This window comes from Juglans microcarpa x Juglans regia, chromosome 1D (assembly GCF_004785595.1).
Source record: "Juglans microcarpa x Juglans regia isolate MS1-56 chromosome 1D, Jm3101_v1.0, whole genome shotgun sequence".
Lineage (NCBI taxonomy): Eukaryota > Viridiplantae > Streptophyta > Magnoliopsida > Fagales > Juglandaceae > Juglans > Juglans microcarpa x Juglans regia.
This window is the reverse complement of record NC_054594.1, coordinates 43,359,538-43,379,889: the sequence shown is the minus strand read 5'-3', so window position 1 is coordinate 43,379,889 and position 20,352 is coordinate 43,359,538. Positions and strand designations below refer to the sequence as shown.

Here is a 20,352-nt window from a genome sequence, read left to right as displayed (position 1 = left end):
AATTATTTTAAAAAATAATGAGATTTATTATTAAAAAAATTTTACTTTTTATATAAGTCACTTATTTATTATTTTTTTAAAATGATTATAAGGTATTTGTACACTCACGACTATAATTATAATTTCTCTTACTATTCAACTATTTTATTTTATTTTTATTCTTTAAATCTAGATTAAAATTTTCAAAATATGATATTCTTATATAATTTAGAAGAAAATAATTTAATCAACTAATGTAATTATATAAATTAATTCAAAATTAATTTAATTTTATAAAAATTAATGCAAAAAGCAAAAGAATGTTCAATTATTATAAAATTAAATTTATTCTTAATTAAATTATATAATTACGTTAGTTAATTGAATTTTTTTTTTCTAAATTATACAAAAAAACATATTCTGAGATTTTTAATCCATATTCAAAAAGCAAAAGAAAAAAAAATAACTAAATAGTAAAGCAATAATAAAAAATATGTAAAAATATCATTATCCTTTTTGTAAATATAATTTCATAACCACACCAAATCAAATTTTAAAGAATAATAAATAATAATGATAATCCCATCTACTTTTAATATATATATCATTTATTTTTAATATAAAAATATTTAGACAAGTTTAAGACTATTTTTGTAATAAAAATAAGACCTATTTATAAAATATATTTTTATAGTGTGTATAATAGTTCTATTATATGTAAGAGCATTCCCAATAAATACAGTTACATGTAAAATATGAAGAATGTTGATCAAAATGAAGATTTAATAGATGTTTTAAGTCATCTTTATTTTCCAAGTAGCTATAATAATCCCGTTACATCCAGAGAATACTGTTCACATATTTAAAATATTTTTAATTATTTCTCTCTCTATTAAATTATTTTTTTTCCTTTTATCATATTATCCTCATTTCGTTTTACCCATAGTGTGGCATCGGTCAAGGATCCATGATCTTATTTACTTGTCTATTTGCGTTTGGAAAAAACTACTTTGACTTTCAAGTTGTACCACTCTACTTGATTGCTCGGTAAAAAGAAAAAAAAAATTACTTAATGAGTAAGGAAGTGATTTTAAGTGTATTAATATATTTTTTTATTTTTTAAAAATATTTAAATATATTAAAAAATGTGAATAAAAAAATAAACAAAAAAAGTTACAAAAGCAATTAGAGGTAAGTATGCAGAGTAGCCCGACTCTTTACATTTTTCTGCCGGAGAATCCACCAAAAAGTATAGAGAAATATTTAAAAAAAAAAAAAAAAAAAAGAGTATATAGAAATGAAATTGGGTTTATTGGGATGCTAAGGAATTGAAAATTGGAACTGGGGTTTCTTAATTTTTTTTTTCCTCTATTATTTTATAAGTAATTTAAAACAGGACATATTTTCACTTTTTTTATTTTTTTATTTATTTTGAATCAATGTTAATTTTAATTTGACTTGTAAATTTGGATTAATTTAGAAGAGATATGCTACGCAACCTCTTATTGTTCACTCAGCCTCCGCATACTAGCCCACGTGGCTTTTTTATTTTCTCAAAAACTTAAACATGCGTTTCATATTGGTTCAGTAACATTCAATTTCAATTTCAGACCCTCCCCCCACGCTTCTCCTCCAGCGTTCTCTCCCCCACTCCCCCAGCTCGTTCTCCTTTCGCCGGCCTCACCCTCCGCTCGCACTGTGTGGCTCCATCATTTCGGCACCGTGTGGGTCTACTGTCAAGGCTAACAAAAGTTCGAAGCTTCTCCGGCTTCACCATTTTCGCACAGCGTCCTCCACTGGCATTCTTGCTGCTGACACCCTCGCCGTTGTCTGGCTTCGCCGATAAGGGTAAGAAATGAAAGAAAATGATTTTTATTTTTGTGTTTTCATTTCATCTCGTTATTTCTAGCATTACTTATATTGTGTGTTTTTGTGTTAAATGGATCTAAGATTTTGTGTTTGTTTGATCTGTGTTTTATGGGGTTTTTGGATTGTCTATGTTGTATACTCAAATAATAACTGGGATTTTTTTATTTTTCCTATTTTATCAAGTGGGTGGCAAATCCATGTTTCCTGATCATTTACGGTATCATTGCCAGTTCACTGGTTTCACAATTTCAACTAAGCATTACAATCGTACTACCTAAAGCACACATATCAGTTTCTGAATAGCTTATATAACCTGTTTTGAGAAATCGAAGTGTTCCTTGAAGGTACATTATAGCTTCTGGAATAAACAAGTTTTTCCCAGGCCATGGTGCTAAGATATAGTGCGAATTCTTTTCTTCCGTTTCTGAATCTTATTCTCATTTTTTTATAATATTTTTTTGTGCACTTTGTTCGGTTTGTTCTCATCGAAAAGTTTTAATTGGAAACAGTTAAATTACAGATGTAAAAATCCATTATTCTCTTTGTTGCTGAGCTTAGATGGGTTTAGTAGAAATAATACATTTGAAATAAATGGAGCTTGGCAGCTAGAAAGTAAAATAAAACGTAAAATTATGGGATATGCTTTTGTAGCATGTGTGGGGATGGATAGACCAGGAAGCAAAAAGGTAGAAGAGAATCAATTTCAGTATCTTAAGAACAATTACAAAATTAGTTTTACTTATTATAGATGTGCTTGTTAGAATTTAGGGGTAACTTTTCATTGTTCCAAAAAAAGGAGGTGGGATTTTTTTTTTTTTTTTTTCTTTACAGTGACTGTTTATGGTTTCAAACTGAATATATCATAGGAAATCTTTTTTGTAAGGCAACTAGACCGGTCATTGCATTTAAAATGTATGAGAAGTTTTCGAAAAAGTCAAGAAATTGACTTCTCTTGTGCGTTCATCCTGGCCTAACTCATTTTACGGGGTTGAGTGTCCAAGATAGAAGCATGAGAAAAGTTCCTTCAGTCTAATTTTGATGCGGGTTCAAAAGACATTGGTGTCAAGTTTAACATTTGCCTATAGTCATTCCAACATTTCATATGCTTTGTTCTGTAATATAAGAAAAGAAAGCTGATTTATACTGGAAGTTATAAACTTGGTTTGTGTGTGAATTTGTTCTTTACGTTACCTATAATGATGAACTCTGTTTATGAGATAGTGGAGAGGCAGTTCTGGGGTGGTAGCTACTGCCTTTGGCTGAGATGGTTGCTGGTTTTCTTGGTGAGTTTGGTGGCTTTGTCAGTCCCAAATTTTGCTGACTTCTTGTCTTTGGTTGAAATTTTCCATATGGACAGTTTTTGTTTCTTTCAAGTAGTGATCTTTGGCACTGATATTGGAGCTGAGAAGATTTACAGCAATAAAACATGAACTTCAACATTTTCTTTTATGAAACATGGCAACATTTTCCTTTATTACCCAGTATTTTCAAGTTGTGTTTCTTTCATGCATGGCAAAATTTTCCTTTATGAAACATGAACTGCAGCACTTTTGAGGGTGGCTTTGTTGTTGGGTTGATAATCGTATTCAATAACCGTTTCTTTTATGTTTCCAGTGCAACGGATTGGGTAATTGCAGCATACACGATGAAATTTGAATGAGCGGCATATGAGCGTGGCTTTGTTGTTGGGTTGATAATCACGGCATTGGGTATTTTGTGTAATAGTTCTGGAAGTGGACATAGGAAAATATGGTATTGTTGGTGTTGGTATATTTGGAAGTGCAATAGTTCTGGTCTTCAAAGCATTTTTGGAAGTGTAATAGTTCTAGAAGCGTACATAGGAAAATATGGTATTGTTGGTGTTGGTATTTTTGGTCCTTTAAGAAGTGTAATGGTTCTGGTATTTTTGGAAGTGTAATAGTTATGGAAGTGTACATACCAATTCACAAATATTTAATGCGATATCTGGAGGCATTGGTAAATTATTGTATTTTCAGTAGCTTGGTGTCATCAGACATGTCCATACACAGGTTTTGGGAATCTAAAAACGATGTTCTGTTGGGTGATTTTGTATTACATTTTGTATAAGCTGAAGATGCATTTCTTTATGTATTTGGGAGTGATTGTAGGAAGCTGAAGTTGTATTTCTTTATTTATGTATTTGGGAATGATTGTAGAAAGTTGAAGATGCATTTGGCTATATTGTTGTAGGAAGTTGAAAATGCAACTCTGTTGTTGGGTAGACTAAAGAAACTTGTTGAACTCATGAACTCTGTCACTCTTGTTCAAAAAAATATCTTTATGTATTTTATGAAAAAATATCTACACAATGGCTGGCTATTGTGGTGTGTTATTACTATATGTATAATATATACATTCAAAAACAGACCAAGCACATCAGGAATATAGACAAGTGGGATCATTTTAATGCTTTTTATCTTCGTACCAGCTCCAAAGTTTATTTCCACAAAAAATAATTGATGTGGAATAGGGATCAAATGCATAAATATTGCAGATATTTTCTGAACAAGATAACACCACCATATTCATTATAATCAGCGAATTGAGTTATGTATTTGGCTACTTGTTGGGTTGACTGCAGAAAATTACTGATTTTGGTGGAAATGAATCCAATTTAATTAGCGAAAGTGTTTAAAAATAATAAAGTCACTAAGTACTGCATTCGACGATTACTTCCAACAATAATATAAAGTCACTAACAACAGATTTTCCAATAATTTTTTATAAGTAAAAATATTATATATATCAAAAGGAGTAACCAAGTACACTGAATGTATACAAGAAAATACCTAGCTCATATTAGAGAGCCCCTAATGACCCAAAAAGCCCTTGAAAAAAAATCCAAAATACACCAACCCAAAAACAACCCAACAGATTTCCCAATAATTTGTCTCCCTAACAAACACTAAGTCCCTCTAATAACAAAGTCATCAACTGGTTGGTCGATGTATACTAATTAGTTGGGCTTCACTGTGATCTCAATACACACGAAACGCTGCATATTTGCTTCTTACCTTCAAAGCTCAACTTGATTGTTGTGGAGTCCAAACTCCCTCATCCAAATCTCTTCCTCTCTCTTTTGAAAATCTTCCTCCTTCCTTAACAATTCAGTTTTTCTCTTTACAAGTACTTTCTCTCTGTCTATAGTTGCAGTATGGTAATCTCTAATTCTAAATCTAAATCTGTCAACCAACAATATGCATAGTAGAAATAAGCTGCAAAACATATAGTAAAGCCGTAATTAATGGTGTGTAAAAAGTCTAAATTGGAATGAAAAGCAAAGGATTGTAAGGTTGTTTTCTAATTTTATGTATATTCAAATGGTATTATCATTGGTGGGAAATGCAACTCGTACCTCTCCCTTCCACTCGTGCACAGATTCAATAGTTGAAAATGCAAAATACACATGGCTCAAGGAAATCCACAAATGAAATAGAGGCATGACACCATTCTTCATGCTTCTTTCTACTTCTCTTATGTTATAAAAAGTTCCAAAACTACAAAATACCTAATCCAATTCCACCGTGATACCACCAGAGCCAAGCCTAGGTAATCAACTTAATGCCAGTTGTTCATAAGAATATCCATTGGGAAAACCATAAAAATCAACTACCAATCCAAAGATAGAAGATTTTTTTTTTTTTTTTTTTCAATTTGGTAGTTAGAAAAAGCAGGTTGAGCACAAGCTTTAACATTTATTTGTTTTCTTCAAATGAGAAATTCTTCAAAATTACACAACTCGTTCAAACTTACATATGTGGTAGCAGGCATCCAACACAAATTTTATTAATAAAATAATTATTAATTTTAAGATCAAACCTAAAAGAAGACAATAACAAATTTAAATGCCCAACTATTCTCGAGCCAATGTAATCACTGTAAAGAAAAGATTCAGAGCAAACTCACAAGCCTAAGCATCTTAGGATCACCATTGAAAGGGACTTTTGATGCAGTAAGCGTTACAACGCAGAGGAAGAATGTATTTATGTGCATTTACATTAACTATGCATATGGATTTAAGATCTGAATCGTCTTAGTGAAATTTACAAGAATCTGATGTCAATCAAAGATATTATACAAACTAAGAGTTAGAGAGAGAGAGAGAGAGAGAGAGAGAGAGACGGGACTCACTTTTGGTGGGGGCTTCATTGGGGTGCCCGGGGGGGGGGGGGGGGGGGAGGGGGGGGGCTTCACAGAGACGGGAGAGTGAGGGTGGGGTGGCTTCGCAGAGATGGAAGACAGGAAGAGTGAGGGTGGGGGGGCTTTCGTTTGTCTGGGTGAGGGAGAGTGAGGGGTCGTGCTTTGCAAAACCGTAACGTGGTTTATAAACCGGGTTCGCCACATTAGGAATGTGGTGTGTGACTCATAAACCGGAGGCTGGATAGACTTTTTCAATTTAGAATATGTCATAATTATATGACATCCTATATGGGAAGATATTATAAATAGTAAAATATGAGAATATCATTAGTAGTTAAACTAAATATTTGAAATGAATAAAAAAATATTAAAAAAAGAATATTTAAATAATATAGAAAAAAATAAATAAGTTGATATATGGAATATTTTGAAAATGACTCGAATGAGTATGTAAAATAGAAAAAAAAAACGGTTTGGTAATGTCCTTTTAAGGATGGGATAAAGAAGTCATTGTGAATGCTCTAAGTTCTGCATACCCCCTTTGTAAAAAATGGGATTGACTATTAAAAAAATAATTTTTTATGTAAATCTCAAATTTATCAAATTTTTCAAAGTGAGTGCACAGAATTTACACATCATAAAATTACAAATATCATTTATTATGTGTGTATATATATTTGCTATTTTGTCAAATAATAGTTGGTGAATTACAAGGTCAAATGCTCTCAAGTTCCCAAACCTCATTTTATTCTACCTTCATATTTTTTTTTTTTTTTTATACAAGGGGGTGGGGTTTCGAACTCAGATTTTCTATCTAAAAAACCGAGTCATATGTCATCAGCCAATCAAGCTCTTAACTATTTTACCTTCACTTGATTACAAAGAGTAAATTGTAGGTACGATGAACCCGACTCATTAAAATTATATGTTATTTTGCAAAACAAATAAATGAAAAACTTGGGATGAATATGAGATGGGTTGGTACTCGGTATATAATAATTACTAGTTTTTTGCGAATTTATTTTGGTCTTGCTGTCTTTGTCTTTGTCAGCGTTGTAAAACGCTAATAACCGGACACTATGAAAGGAAATATTTGCTCTTTTTAATGCTAATGATCTGCGGCAACTAGCAAGGATTTTACAGGATCAACATCCTTGGTTTTGATTTTTCTACAAATTGTTTTCGGAGCATACAATCTCGAATTGGGAATCCAATCTCAGTTATGCAGATTGTCTCACCACCATTAGGAAATGATACTCCATCGACAATTTCTACCGATAAAGTGTACCAATATTCTCTTTGTTATTTTTAGGATTTGTGTTTGTTTATATTTTAATTTTGTGTTTTTTATATTCTTTCTTTAAAAAGATTACATAAAAATGCTTTAAAAAAAAAAAATGCACTATCGGTGGCTCTAGCACCACCCCATCACCATTAGACCCATAAGTCATTGGCATGCACAATCTCAATCTTAGGCCAGTTTTGCAACATAACTATTCTTAAATATTATCAGAAATTTCATTCCAAAACATCTTTCAAATATAAGCGTTTTTCAATTTCAAATTTTTAAATTTTTTATATAATTATTACCTAAACATTATAACTTTTCTAAACAAACACAAAAAACAATACAATTTTTTCAAATTTCAAAACAAAATTAATATTAAAGAATTAGGTTCTAACAATTTTTTTTACTTTATAATATTTTTATTCAAAATTTTTTCTCTCATTTTCTAAAATCTAATAAAATATTTTAACTCAAACTATTTTACTATTATTTACAAATATACTACGATATTCAAGTATACTAAGATATTCGTATTTAAACGAGTCTTAAACTCAACCTTAAGCTTAAATCATATGGACATGTGTAGTCCCTTTGTTTTATACAAATTCTAATAGAATCATTAGGAAAGCAAAATTGTGATCTCTTAAATGAGATGTTTATCAAGGTTTGGATTGTCATTTAGCTTCCTGATGTAGGATGTTTTTGTTGTGGCAGCTAGGTAATGAATGATGGAACTCTGCAATTACTTATAAGATATAATTATTAGCACGAGATACAACCACAAGACCGCATAGCGCAGTGGATTAGCGCGTTTGACTTCGGATCAAAAGGTCGTGGGTTCGACTCCCACTGTGGTCGCCTCTGGGTCTCCTTCTTGGAATCTTTTTGTATCCCTTCAACCAGTGATAAGTTCTGATTAAAATTTTATGTCAGTATGCACTAGCCATTTTTTTTTTTTTACTTTACGATTTTTTGTTCCAGTAGTCAGTCAAGAAAGTAAAAATGGGAGATGGAGAACTTGCATAAAGAATCAGAATTGGCTTTATATTCATTCCCTCAGAGGCTATCTAGACCAAAAAACAAAAAAGGCAAGGAAATATACAAGATCAGAGAAGCCGATGTTGGCACTCTTGTAACCTTTGGTTGGAGATTCCATTAAAAAACGATGCTCACAAAAGTTTGGGGTTAAAAAATAGAGCTCTTCTGCAAGCGAATTCGCGGATTAATCTGTACACCAATATTGACGTGAACTATTTTGTCAAATGTTCATTTTCAAATCCGCACTGTTTCATTAAAGTCTACCTTTCCACCTTAGCATTGGTGTGCAAATCCGCTTACAACCAGATTTTTCCTCAAAAATAACAAACTTATTCGACTGAGTTGGAGCCCCGGTTTGATTGGAAACTCATCTTATCATTACAAATTTTTTAAATTATCACACAAAATATAATAAACAATTTAACTTTTTTAAATCTCAAACCAATAATAATATTAAAAATTAATATTCTAATAATATTTTATTCAACTAAAACCATCTCAACTTATCTCTAAATCCAAACGAGTAAGAGACTCATGCATGTGATGAAGCATATAGTCAACATTAGAATTGCTTAGTAAGAAATGCTTCCGGCAATGTTCAAACCCAGAAAAGAAAAAAAAAATTAGTACTACATTCCACCAGTGAAAATTTCCAGAAATTGATACTGTACAGTAACAAACATACAATTGAAACAAAACCCGAAAATGAGGATCCTCGCAATTGCATACATACGTGCTTAATGATTTTCATACCTCACCGTCATAGATTTGTACAATATGATAATTTCGGAGAGGAAAAAAAAAAAAAAAAAAATCTAAGCCAGAGAAGAAGAGAGCTAAAGAACAACTCGCTTATATGGATACATGAGCATTTGACCATAAAGTGGGGGTAGAAGATTACCGTAATCAAGATAGTTCACTAGCTTATTGAGAACTAGCCTTTCTCCTCCTACCATTTCTCCTTGCAGTAACAGGGGCATTGCCTTCAACTTCACCTTGTTGTGGTTGCTGATTATTTACAATAGCGTTTGACGAATTTATTCTACTCCTTAGCCGTAATATTTCACCCTTGGCAGATGCTAATTGCTCCTCGAGTTTGTTTGATCGCTTCTCCAAACTCTCCCTTTCCTTGCCAAGTCTCATAATGAGGTTATGGGCATCTTCCATGTTTTCTTGGGCTTCTTTAGATGCATTCTTTTGCTCTGTAAGAGAATTGTAAAGCACCTCCTTTTCATCTTCAAGGTCAGAGATCCGGGAATTCGCCTTCTCTATATGTCTAGAAAGACTTAGAGCCTTTCGGTTCAGCTCATCAAGTGATTTGGTAGCCTCTTCCAGGTCTGTTTCGAGAGATTTCTGCGCCTCTTTGTCCTTCAACATTTGTTTCTCCAAAGCTTGGAGTTCTTTATTCAATGAAGAAACTACCTTTTTTTCTTCTTTTAAATCATTGGCTGTAGTTTCTGCCCTTTTATAAACATCAACCAGTTCCTTCTGTAGGCCATCACCATTTTCCACCACACCTGCCAGTTCATGGGACACAATTTGCAGCTCCTCCTCTCTTTTCTTCAGAAGTTCCTTCACTGATGTGAGCTCCATGGCCACCATTTCACTGCTTAGTTTTGCCTCATCAAGGTCCTTTTGCAGTGATTCCCTGACTTCAGAAGACTCAGCCTGAACCCTGGATATCTCACCTTCAAGCCCTGTGCACAGATCTCTGGAGCGCTCCAGTTGATTTGTCAGATCAGACACCTCCTTTATTGATTTTTCAAGACTTTCCTTAGTCACGTGGATTTCATGTTTCAGATGCTTTACATTGTTCAATTCTCTATCCAACATTTCCCTTAAATTAACCCGTTCCTGTGTCAAATCAGAAATTACTGCTTGGTTTCCACTGATTTCATTCATAGCAAGCTCAAGTTTTTCCTTCAGCTGCAGAAGTTCCGCTTCTTTTTCTCCCAAAAGCTTAGAATCCAAAGCTGCCTTCTTCCCAGAAAATGACTTTAGATCGTTGTATTCCTCCTGAATCATATCCAATTTCTTCTTAGAATCATCCCTCTCAAAATTTAAAGAACTTACTCTTCTATTTAACTCATCCATCATAGAATTTCTCAATTCTAGTTCCTTCTGATTTTTTAGGCATTCAACCTCCAATCTTTGGATTTCTGAATGTACTTTAGCTAGTTCATCCTTAGTTTGCTTGTTGGTAAAATTCAAGTTGTTCAACTCTAGTTCCTTTTCAGCAAGAGAAGAGCTAAGACTTTGAACATTATCTTCTTTCTCCTTGAGCCCTAAACTGAGCAAATTAATCCTTTCTTGCAAGACGGCACTTGAGTCAAGCTTTTCCTTCAAATCCTCTTCAAGTGCCTCTTTATCATCCCTAGCCTTTGAAACGCTGGTTTCAAGACTGTGAATTTGAAATTTAAGCTCCTGAATTAATCTTTTCTCATTTTTCAGCTCCTGTCCCAAGCCTGTAATTACACTGTTTGCTGAATTTAGTTGGTTCAATAAGGACTGCTGCTCCTCCTTTGCCCTTCTGAGTTGCTTGGTTCGTTCAGCCTGCTCATTCAGTAGCTTTGAGTCAAAGTGTGTCTCCAATGAAACAATGGCAGCTTCCTTTTCTTTCAGTTGGGACTTCATCTGTGCAACTCAACCAGTGTGTATATAGGTTAAAATCCAATAAACAAAAAAAAAAATAAAGCAAAAAAACAAGTATGGATTCTTGCAATTCTTCACTTATTTTTTCTCATGTGGAGAAACTAAAAATACTGCATACTCACGAACCAGGGGGTGGAGGGAACCAAAAACAGAAAGAACCCCATCAGAAGGGGTAGTCTATAATTTTATTTAAATTTACCTCATCAAACTTATCAAAAGGGGGGGGGGGGGGGGGGGGGGGGGGGGGGGGGTAGTCTAGAATGCTCAAAGGTGCCTGAGTCATATCAGCTTAAAAGAAGAGATTGATTGTGAAGGTCATTAGTGGCTTACAGATTCTATTGCTGCATTAGTAGCCGTCTTTTCTCTCAGACCCAATGCATAGAAAGCACCAAGCACACCAGAACTAATTATACCAATTCCATTCAGGAGAGACAGGAATGGATTTGGTGGAGCATCTCGTTGAAGTGCCTGCTGTCCATAAAAGCTACTTATTGAGAACTTCAAGTTTCAAAGTCACAAACATATAGACAAACATAATTTTCAAATCTGGACTCATTTGTGAGTCTAGCAAAGATTCAGACCTCAGCTTCTTGGTTCTCCTCTGGTTCCTTTAGCTCCCTTTCTTCTGAAATAAGTCATAAATGGAGGAGATTGAAATTTAGTACAAACAACTACAACCATTATTAAGAAGAAAGACTAGTTCATGATAGAAAAATGATCCAAGGGGTGAAGCACAAGATCATAATCCTCATAAGAGACATACAACATATTGTACTTGACAGAGCCGTGAAATATTTTAACCGAAAACGGCAAGGCATGAGCAAAATGACGTACGGACTGTAAGCCAGAATAGGCAAAAGCAGGTTTCTGTGGCTCTGTCAAATTAATACTTCACATCACTGATAAAAAGAAATACTTCACATCGCTACACCTATTGTTTTGCTAATATCTTAGGGTGATAGGAAGACCACAAACAAAGAAGATCAAATCCCCCAAATGCTTGATAACACTGAAACAAACAAACCATTATTATAGGCATAATTATTGTCAATCTACGCTGGCAAGTAGCAGAATGCCTTTATTTTCAGATCCTTAGGTGGACAAATGTCCTTCAAGCCTTATTAATTAAGGAAGTACAAACTGTTTGACCAAAAAAATACTACATTTGGGGCTTATGCTCGTCACTTATTTCTGCCCTCTTGTTCAGACAAGTTGATACAGATTAAAGGATACATGTTTATGACCGATACTTGCTCTAATCTATATAACCAAGCATTTTCTAGAATTCTCACCAAAATTACTAAATAGGGACTTTTCTGTACGAAACGTCATCACGTGCCTGGTCAGGAACATGCATTGCTACATTTACGCTTGAAATCATTTGTTTCTGGAAATAGTTACTTCCTAGATGATCTAATGTCATGCTTGCCCGCTGCTAGGGAAGTATCTAAATCTCATCAAATCATCAGTTTAGTTAGATGAATGTAGTTTGTCTACAAGTTGGGAAGACCAGAAGGAGAAAATGCATACTTCTAATTGCAGGGCTTAAAGAGAAGTTTTGAAACATATACGAGGGACAGTCAACTTTATGCCAGGAATGCATACCACGACATATTAAGAAGAAGCAAAGAAAAAGGCAAGGTTTCTGGCCACAATATTGTCTCCCAAATGGAATATATAATAGCAACACTAACTTTTCTGTCCAATCTACATTTTAAGCTTTGACATCGCTCTCTTGCTCAATAACTCATTGAAGTCTCGTCACTTCCCATGATATTGTTTTATAAAATTTTATTCACGAACTGGAGAAAGGCTTTCTAGAGCCATAACACGGTACAAGGTACTTGAGTCTTTATGAAGATTTCCGAGAAAGATTCCTATCCAGTAACAACCAACAAGAACTATAAAGATATAAACGTTATGCGCTTTGGTAGACATCGTGATCGTGAAATTTGGAAGAGAGATCCCTTGGGTAGCATATGGTTTATTTCGGGAGAAAGGAAAGCGCAAATTTGTGAGGGGGTGCGAATTGCCCATGTTCAAAACGAAGTTTCTGTTTTCAGCTCTCTGTAAATTGACGACGGCCATTGCTTTTCATACCCAGATTCGAAGACCAAAATCGCCCAAGAATTCATCCCCCCCGCCCCCAAAAAAAAAAACAAAGAAGGAATTTATTCATGATAGCAATTGCTTTACGGGGCAAAAAAGCCAGAAGATAAATCAACATGTAAAATCTCTGAAAGTTAACAGAGTCTTGATTTTCAACTTGCCTGCTCCCAAATGTTCAAGAGCTCTGGCCGTGAGTTGCAACAAAGGAAGAACTGAAATACCCACAAACAGAATCGCCCTCCGTTTGCGGTGGACGCCGTCGTTTGGGTCCTCATGGTACAGACAGGCCATTGGAGCAAAGTTCTTCCTCTTGGTATCTGCATTTCTAGCGCAAGAATGGAAGAAAGTGGACTGAGAAAAAGAAGAAGAAGAAGGAAAGCGAGATTGGCAAAGCGGAGAAGAGTGTAAATAGCAAGAGCTCCCTGTCAAGAAGCCCATCGGTTTTTGAGTGTGACTGGCAATTTAGCTTTCTTCTTGCTCTGTATCTTTCAGTTCCAATCGTGAAGTAACCTAAAATATCCAAATTTTTGCAACTACGAAAAGTTCGTCGCAAGTACACGAATCTAATAAAATACATTCCATTTATGTATTTGATGGATGATGATTAAAATTCTTACCGATTTTTATTTTTCATATTTATGTATTATCTTGATTTATGTATTATTATTCTTTAAGTTTATCTATCAATTTAGAGTTTTGCTATATACAAGTAAGTTTGCATACCAATCTGCATACTAATGTTGTTGCATTCATATTTTAAATTTAAATTAGCACTGTTTTCAATAAAATCTACTTTTTGACCAATCATATTGAATGAGTGCGCGTATTAGTGCGCAGAATCGCTTGTAATTAAATTTTTCCATCAATTTAATATCATGTATCCACCGATGCCTATAAAAGAAAATCTTGAGGAGTATTTGTGGTAGACACACAACAAGAAAATTGAGAGAATTAATATTGAGTTTCTAAATAACTAGTTTTATATATTGTGATCATTTAATTATCTTTTTACTTTTCTTTAGTTTTACAATACGTTATCAACACGAGACTCTAGCCAACCATTGTATTCTTTTGATTTTTGGCAAGATATTTGTGTAACATTTTCTGAACCACTGTAAGTTTCTCTTCCATAAATATCTTCTTATTGCAATATAAATAATTTTATAAAATTTTGATATGATCTATATGATTTTATATAAAGTATAATGTTATCATATCAATGCGATAAATATTCTTGTCTTCTATATGTTAGTTTGATTTTAAATATTTGTTTCTAATTCACTACTATTAAGGAACAAAATAAAGCATTCTTGATCATTCTAAAACAATAATTTTATTGAAAATTGAGTACTTCACAATAAAAAGATTCATTGGTTCTATAGGATAGTTTAAGAAGTAATACGTGTACTAGAATACCGTGATCCACCCAAAAGCTTATTATGATTAAATGCACCTGAAGTTGTACAATTGAAATTGTGTAGAAAAAAAAAACCACTAATATTGACATGTTTGAAATAAAACATATAACATATTCACGTCTCGAATGTGCTCCTGCAGCAACAATATCGAGTGCGAATGTTCACTAAGTGTTTTAAACTAATATCTTGTTTACTAGTGGTTGAACAAAACAACGAGCGGTTCATAAAAAATACCAATTTCATCCAACTAGCTCTACTCCATTTCCTGAAGCAAATATAATCTCATTTCATCAATGACAAATGAAACCGTAGTCGCGGACGTAAACATGGTAGAAGAAACTATCAAAATCAAGAGAAGCGTAGTCAAAGTTTCTTAAAAAAAGTGTTACATACCATCAAAAGTGGAACCATACCATGACGAAACAAAATGAAAATAAAGACTGGCAGAATAAGTCTATAAATAAATATAAAGATAAATGTCACATGTGTGGTATGAAAAGAGATTGGTCACGTACCAGTCGTACCTTCAAACATTTGGTGGACCTATATCAAGCATATATGAAGGAAACTACACATACTCAGAATGGTTTAGTTGGGTCATTTATTAAACGTCTGCTATTAATTGCTCGACCATTAATTCTGAAAACAAAACTACATGTCTCTACTTGGGGACATGCAATATTGCATGCTACATTATTTGTTCGAATAAGATTAACTCTCTTTAACAAATATTTTTCATTGCATCTTTCATTTGGTCAACTACTAAATATTTTTCATCTCCGTACTTTTGGTTGTGCTGTGTATGTTCCAATTACACCTCTCCAACGCACTAAAATGGGTCCTCAATGTAGACTTAGAATTTATGTTGGTTTTTATTCTCCCTTCATACTTAGCTACTTTGAGCCTTTAATTGGAGATTTTTTTAAGGCTCGATTTGAATATTGTCATTTTGATGAAATAGTCTTCCCACCATTAAGGGAGAAAAGTTGCAAGAAGCACAAAAGCAAATAACATAGAACACTTTGACGCTATCTCATATTAACCCTCGTATAAATCAATGTAAACTGGTAGTTCAAAAGATCATTCATTTGCAAACTATTGCAAATCAATTACCAAATGCCTTTACTGACAATAAGAAAATAGTGAAATCTCACATTCTAACTGCTAATACTCCATCAAAGATCGATGTCCCCTTAGGACAATCAAATAATGCAACAGTTAATGAGTTTAAAAAACGTTTGAAGCGTGAAATACCTATTGGTGCAAATGATAAGACTCCTCGTAAGAGAAAGCACAAATAAAAGAAATCAGTGCTCCTGAAGAGATCGTACCAACAAAACAGGTAACAAGAGCTATAGATCCATCTAAACTTTCTGTACAAAAATTCTCCCATAATAGAATCCCCTAAAGTGAAATCCTCTTAAAAGGAATTTCTCGAAGAGTTATCCCCTGAAGCATAAAATGTACCTGAAAATAACGAGATCTTGATACATTATGTAACTACGGGAGAATTATTTGATAGAAATAAAATTGTTGTTAACAATATATTTTCATTTAAAGTTGATATTGATATCAACAAAAATGATTATGAAAATGAACAAAAAATTGTCGAAAAATGTCGGCGTAGAAATGATTGGCTAAAATGGAAAGAAACAATTTATAAAGAATTGATATCGTTAGCAAAACATGAAGTATTTGGATCAGTAGTCTAAACACCTAAAGGTGTGATGTCTGTTAGATATAAGTAGGTATTTATAAGTAAACATAATGAGAAAAATGAATTTATGAGATACAAAACATGACTTGTTTCACAAGGTTTCTCGGAGAAATTTAGTATTAATTATGAAGAAACGTATTCTCTTGTAGTGGATGCAATTACATTCAGATTTTTTATTAATTTGGTAGTCACAAAAAGTTTGGATATGCGTTTAATGGGTTTTGTTACAATATATTTATATGAATCACTAGATAATGAATGTTTAATAAAAGAATGATTTGAGAATAATCTAATTTGCCCATATGTTTTCATAAAAATGTCAAATTTCGGATTTGCTATTATTGCGATAAATGTAAATGATTTAAATCTTGTTGGAACTCCAAAATAGCTTGTAAAAGTCACAAATTATTTAAAAAATGAGTTTGAAATGAAAGATTTTGGAAAAATAAAATCTTGTCTTAGTTTGCAAATTGAACACTTTCAAATTGGAGTTTTTGTCCATCAATTAACATATACAGAAAAAGTCCTGAACCGCTTTTACATGGACAAAGCTCATTCTTTGAGTATCCAATGGTTATCCAATCACTTGATGTGAAAAAATATCAATTTTGCCCTTGAGAAGATGAGAAATAAATTCTTGGTCCTGAAGTATCATATTGAAGTGCAATTGGTGTTTTTATGTATTTTACAAATTGCACACAGCCAGATATTTCATTTTCAATTAATTTACATGCAAGATACATTTCTACACCAACTTGAAGGCTTCGAATTGAGTCAAACATATTATACGCTACCTTTGTTGAACGGTTGACATGGGATTGTTTTATCCAAAATGATTAAATCCTCAATTAGTTGGTTATGTAGATTCGGATTATCTTTCATCCGCATAAAATAATATCACAAACAGAATACGTTTTCACTTGTGGAGGTACAGCTATTTCATGAAGATATGTCAAGCAAGCATTAGTTACTACTTCTTCCAACCACTCAAAGGTTATTGCAATTCATGAAACAAGATGGGAATGTATTTGGTTAAAATCAATAATTCAAAATAAATATGAATTATCCACAATAAAAAAAATAGCCCAATAAAAATATACAAAGATAATGTTGCTTGTATCACACAAATCAAGTTAAACTATATCAAAGGTGATAAAACTAAGCATATTTCGCCAGTTATTTTATACACGAGCTCCAAAAGAGCAGTGATATTGATGTCAAGCAAATACGATCATGAGACAATTTGACGGATTTATTCACTAAAGTATTACCAACTACAACATTTAAAAAATTGGTACACGACATTGGAATGAATCAACTAAAAAATCTTTCATTGTAAATTATTAAAGTTCTACATAATTTCGTGGGGGAGAAAATTATCATACAGATTGTACTCTTTTTCCTCGATAGGGTTTTTTCCCACTGGTTTTGCCTTTGCAAGGTTTTAACAAGGCAATCTTAAAGCATTTCAATGTACACAAGAATATTGTATTTTTTTTTTCCTTCCCAGTTGGTTTTTTCCCATCAATTTTTCCTTGGCAAAGTTTTAACGAGACATGTTCTCTGTGTATAGTCATCCAATGTGGAGTGTTGTAAATACATGAATGTAATAAAATACATTCCATGTATTTGATGGATGACCATTAGAATTCTTACCCATTCATGTATTATTATTTCCCATATTCATATATCATCTTGATTCATATATTGTTTTTCCTTACGTTCATGTATATATTTAATATCATGTATCCTCTCATACCTATAAAAGAAAGTCCTGAGAAATATTTGTGGTAGACACACAACAAGAAAGTCAAGAAAAATAATATTTGAGTTCCTGAAGATTTAGTTTCATATATTGTGATCATTTAATTCTCTTGTTAATTTTCCTTAATTTTACAACAAAGTTATCATTATCATTATTTACGGAGCAAGTTATGAACTTACTTGTTTTTTTTTAAATATATATATTTTATACTATCTAGAAAATAAATATAAATTACTAACAAGTTACAGGAAATAATATAACAATAACGGGGCATAAAAAAAATTAATGCCTTCTTAAAAGACACTCGTAAAACTAAAAAGCTAGAGAAACTGCTATAATATATATCTTGTTAAATGTAAATTATTGTTTTTTGGCACATTTTTTTAACAAAGGCATCACGTGCAGTCACGGCCTCGAAGTTGCATATAATTCCAACATAAATGAAGCATCACAGCATCAATGATTTAAGAGTTAATCTTATAATCGGTCCGACTGGCCTCTATGAAATAGCAGCCTCCCACTAAATTGATGCCACGTAGACTTTACATCTAAACTACAATAGAGCTGCACTACAACAAATCCTGATCACCTTATTTTCTACAAAAAAATATCTGTAAATTCATCTCTTTGACGTAGCAGTGACAGAAAATGGATATTAGTCTACTGGAGACGATTTTTCATGCTAAGCAAATTATTCAAAGGTGGTCTCCCTCTAAGCATCAATTTTCAATTACCAGTACTGTGCTAATCAATGTTCCAAAAGGCCATTTTGCCATATACGTGGGAGAGAAAGAGAAGAAGATGAAGAAGTACTTCATGGTTCCAATATCCTACTTGAAGCATCCTCTGTTCCAAGACTTGTTGTTTAAAGTTGTGGACGAGTTTGGCTTCGATCACCAAAGGGAGAAAGCTTGTATGAGAAGAGAAACAGAGCTAGGTGGAAAGGTAGACCCAGAAAAAGCAGCTGATCAAGCTCTACAAGTAGTAATAAAGTCCACACTTTTCTTTATTATTATCTCCAACAAATTAAATTGTTCAATTTGGTAATATTTTAATTTGAAAAAATGATCATGGGGAAAAAGCTGTTGGAGATTCTTCATTTCTCGCTTACCTCTTGTCCCATATAAATTGTTATAAAAAGTGAGAAAAAGGGCATAGCTTTTTATATTGATTGCTTGTAGTAATTATGCTTATCTTCGTCATCTTCTTTTTTGACAATCAAAAATCATTTCTACAGTTTGCTTTCCTTTGGGTTTTTGGTATGTAAGCATCACTTTCCATACAAGCAAACAAGCTCAACATTTTTCCAAATTGCAAGATTACCATGTATGTGGCTGAGGGGATGGCGGCAACGGACAGACGATGACGGATGACGATGACAAACGACGATGGTAAGGGGCTCTGAAATGCACTTTGCGGCGGCTTGAATGATAGAGGCCTACTGAAGGATTCATCCCATCGGGTGTGACAAGGAGATCTCTATATGATATGGTGTGATAAGCTTCATCATATTTAAATAGATTTGCTGATGTAACAGGTTCTCATTGAGGACTGTTAAAGCCAAAAAAGCAGTCGGACCGCTCAAAAGTGTTCCTCATGATTTAATATTATAATGGAAAATGTTAACTTCTTTTATGTCTTATTATTTTGACCGTTTATATATATATATATATATTAGTTATTTCTATTCAATAATTAAGAAAGTAATTATTAATAAATCTGTATATATTTTTTTAATATTTTAAAAAAATTACACTAATGATAAGCCCGGCAAGTAGAACTATGCTATTATATAATATTGCAACAATCGTTTGATGTATTTATTTCTTTTATTACAAGTCACTCACTTTTAAATAAAAATCTTAAACAAAATGTCCTACAAAAATAATAATAGTAGTTTACTCAAATAAAATAATAATTTTCTTTCTTTCTATTTTTTTTAGTCCAATTTTCTTTCTTTCTATAAAACAAAAGATGCTCTAAAACTATAATGCATAGAAAACGTTAGCAGGATGGAGAAAATTCCAGCGACCACAGTCCCCACAGCCACAGCTACGTCTAGCTTTAGGCACATAGTAGGGCGGTTATATAATAGGGTAGTGATATCTTTATATTTTTATTAGATGAGTAGTAATAAGGTAATAATATTATTATTATTTTTTTTATTATTATTTTTTTATTTAATTATTTTTTCTTTTACTTTTTAAATTTTGATTAAAAATTTTAGAATATAACATTCTTACATAATCTAAAAGAAAAAAAAATTCAATCAACTAATGTAATTATATAAATTAATTCAAAATAAATTTAATTTTATAAAAATTAACTAAAGAGTAAAAGAATGTCAAATTTTATA

General features: G+C 32.7%; 1 protein-coding gene, 1 long non-coding RNA gene and 1 other non-coding gene across 4 annotated transcripts; 2 read left to right on the top strand and 1 right to left on the bottom strand.

Annotated features, from left to right (window-relative positions):
* Positions 1-1,572: 1,572 nt before the first annotated feature.
* On the top strand, positions 1,573-3,956 carry LOC121262164. The gene is made up of 2 exons (XR_005940051.1): positions 1,573-2,192; positions 3,463-3,956. It is a non-coding gene; the product is annotated as an uncharacterized LOC121262164 (long non-coding RNA).
* Positions 3,957-8,081: 4,125 nt separating this feature from the next.
* TRNAR-UCG lies at positions 8,082-8,155 on the top strand. The gene has a single exon. It is a non-coding gene; the product is annotated as a tRNA-Arg (tRNA).
* Positions 8,156-9,109: 954 nt separating this feature from the next.
* LOC121258356 (MAR-binding filament-like protein 1-1) lies at positions 9,110-13,644 on the bottom strand. Of its 2 annotated transcripts, none has more exons than XM_041159864.1 (4): positions 13,258-13,644; positions 11,569-11,612; positions 11,318-11,458; positions 9,110-10,969 (listed from the first exon to the last, which is right to left on the bottom strand). In XM_041159864.1, the coding sequence occupies exons 1-4, from the start codon at positions 13,532-13,534 to the stop codon at positions 9,260-9,262; spliced, it is 2,172 nt and encodes a 723-aa protein (XP_041015798.1). In that variant the 5' UTR covers positions 13,535-13,644; the 3' UTR covers positions 9,110-9,259. The 2 variants fall into 2 exon arrangements, with proteins under 2 accessions (XP_041015798.1, XP_041015805.1); XM_041159871.1 differs by having other exon boundaries at positions 11,318-11,455.
* Positions 13,645-20,352: the final 6,708 nt, after the last annotated feature.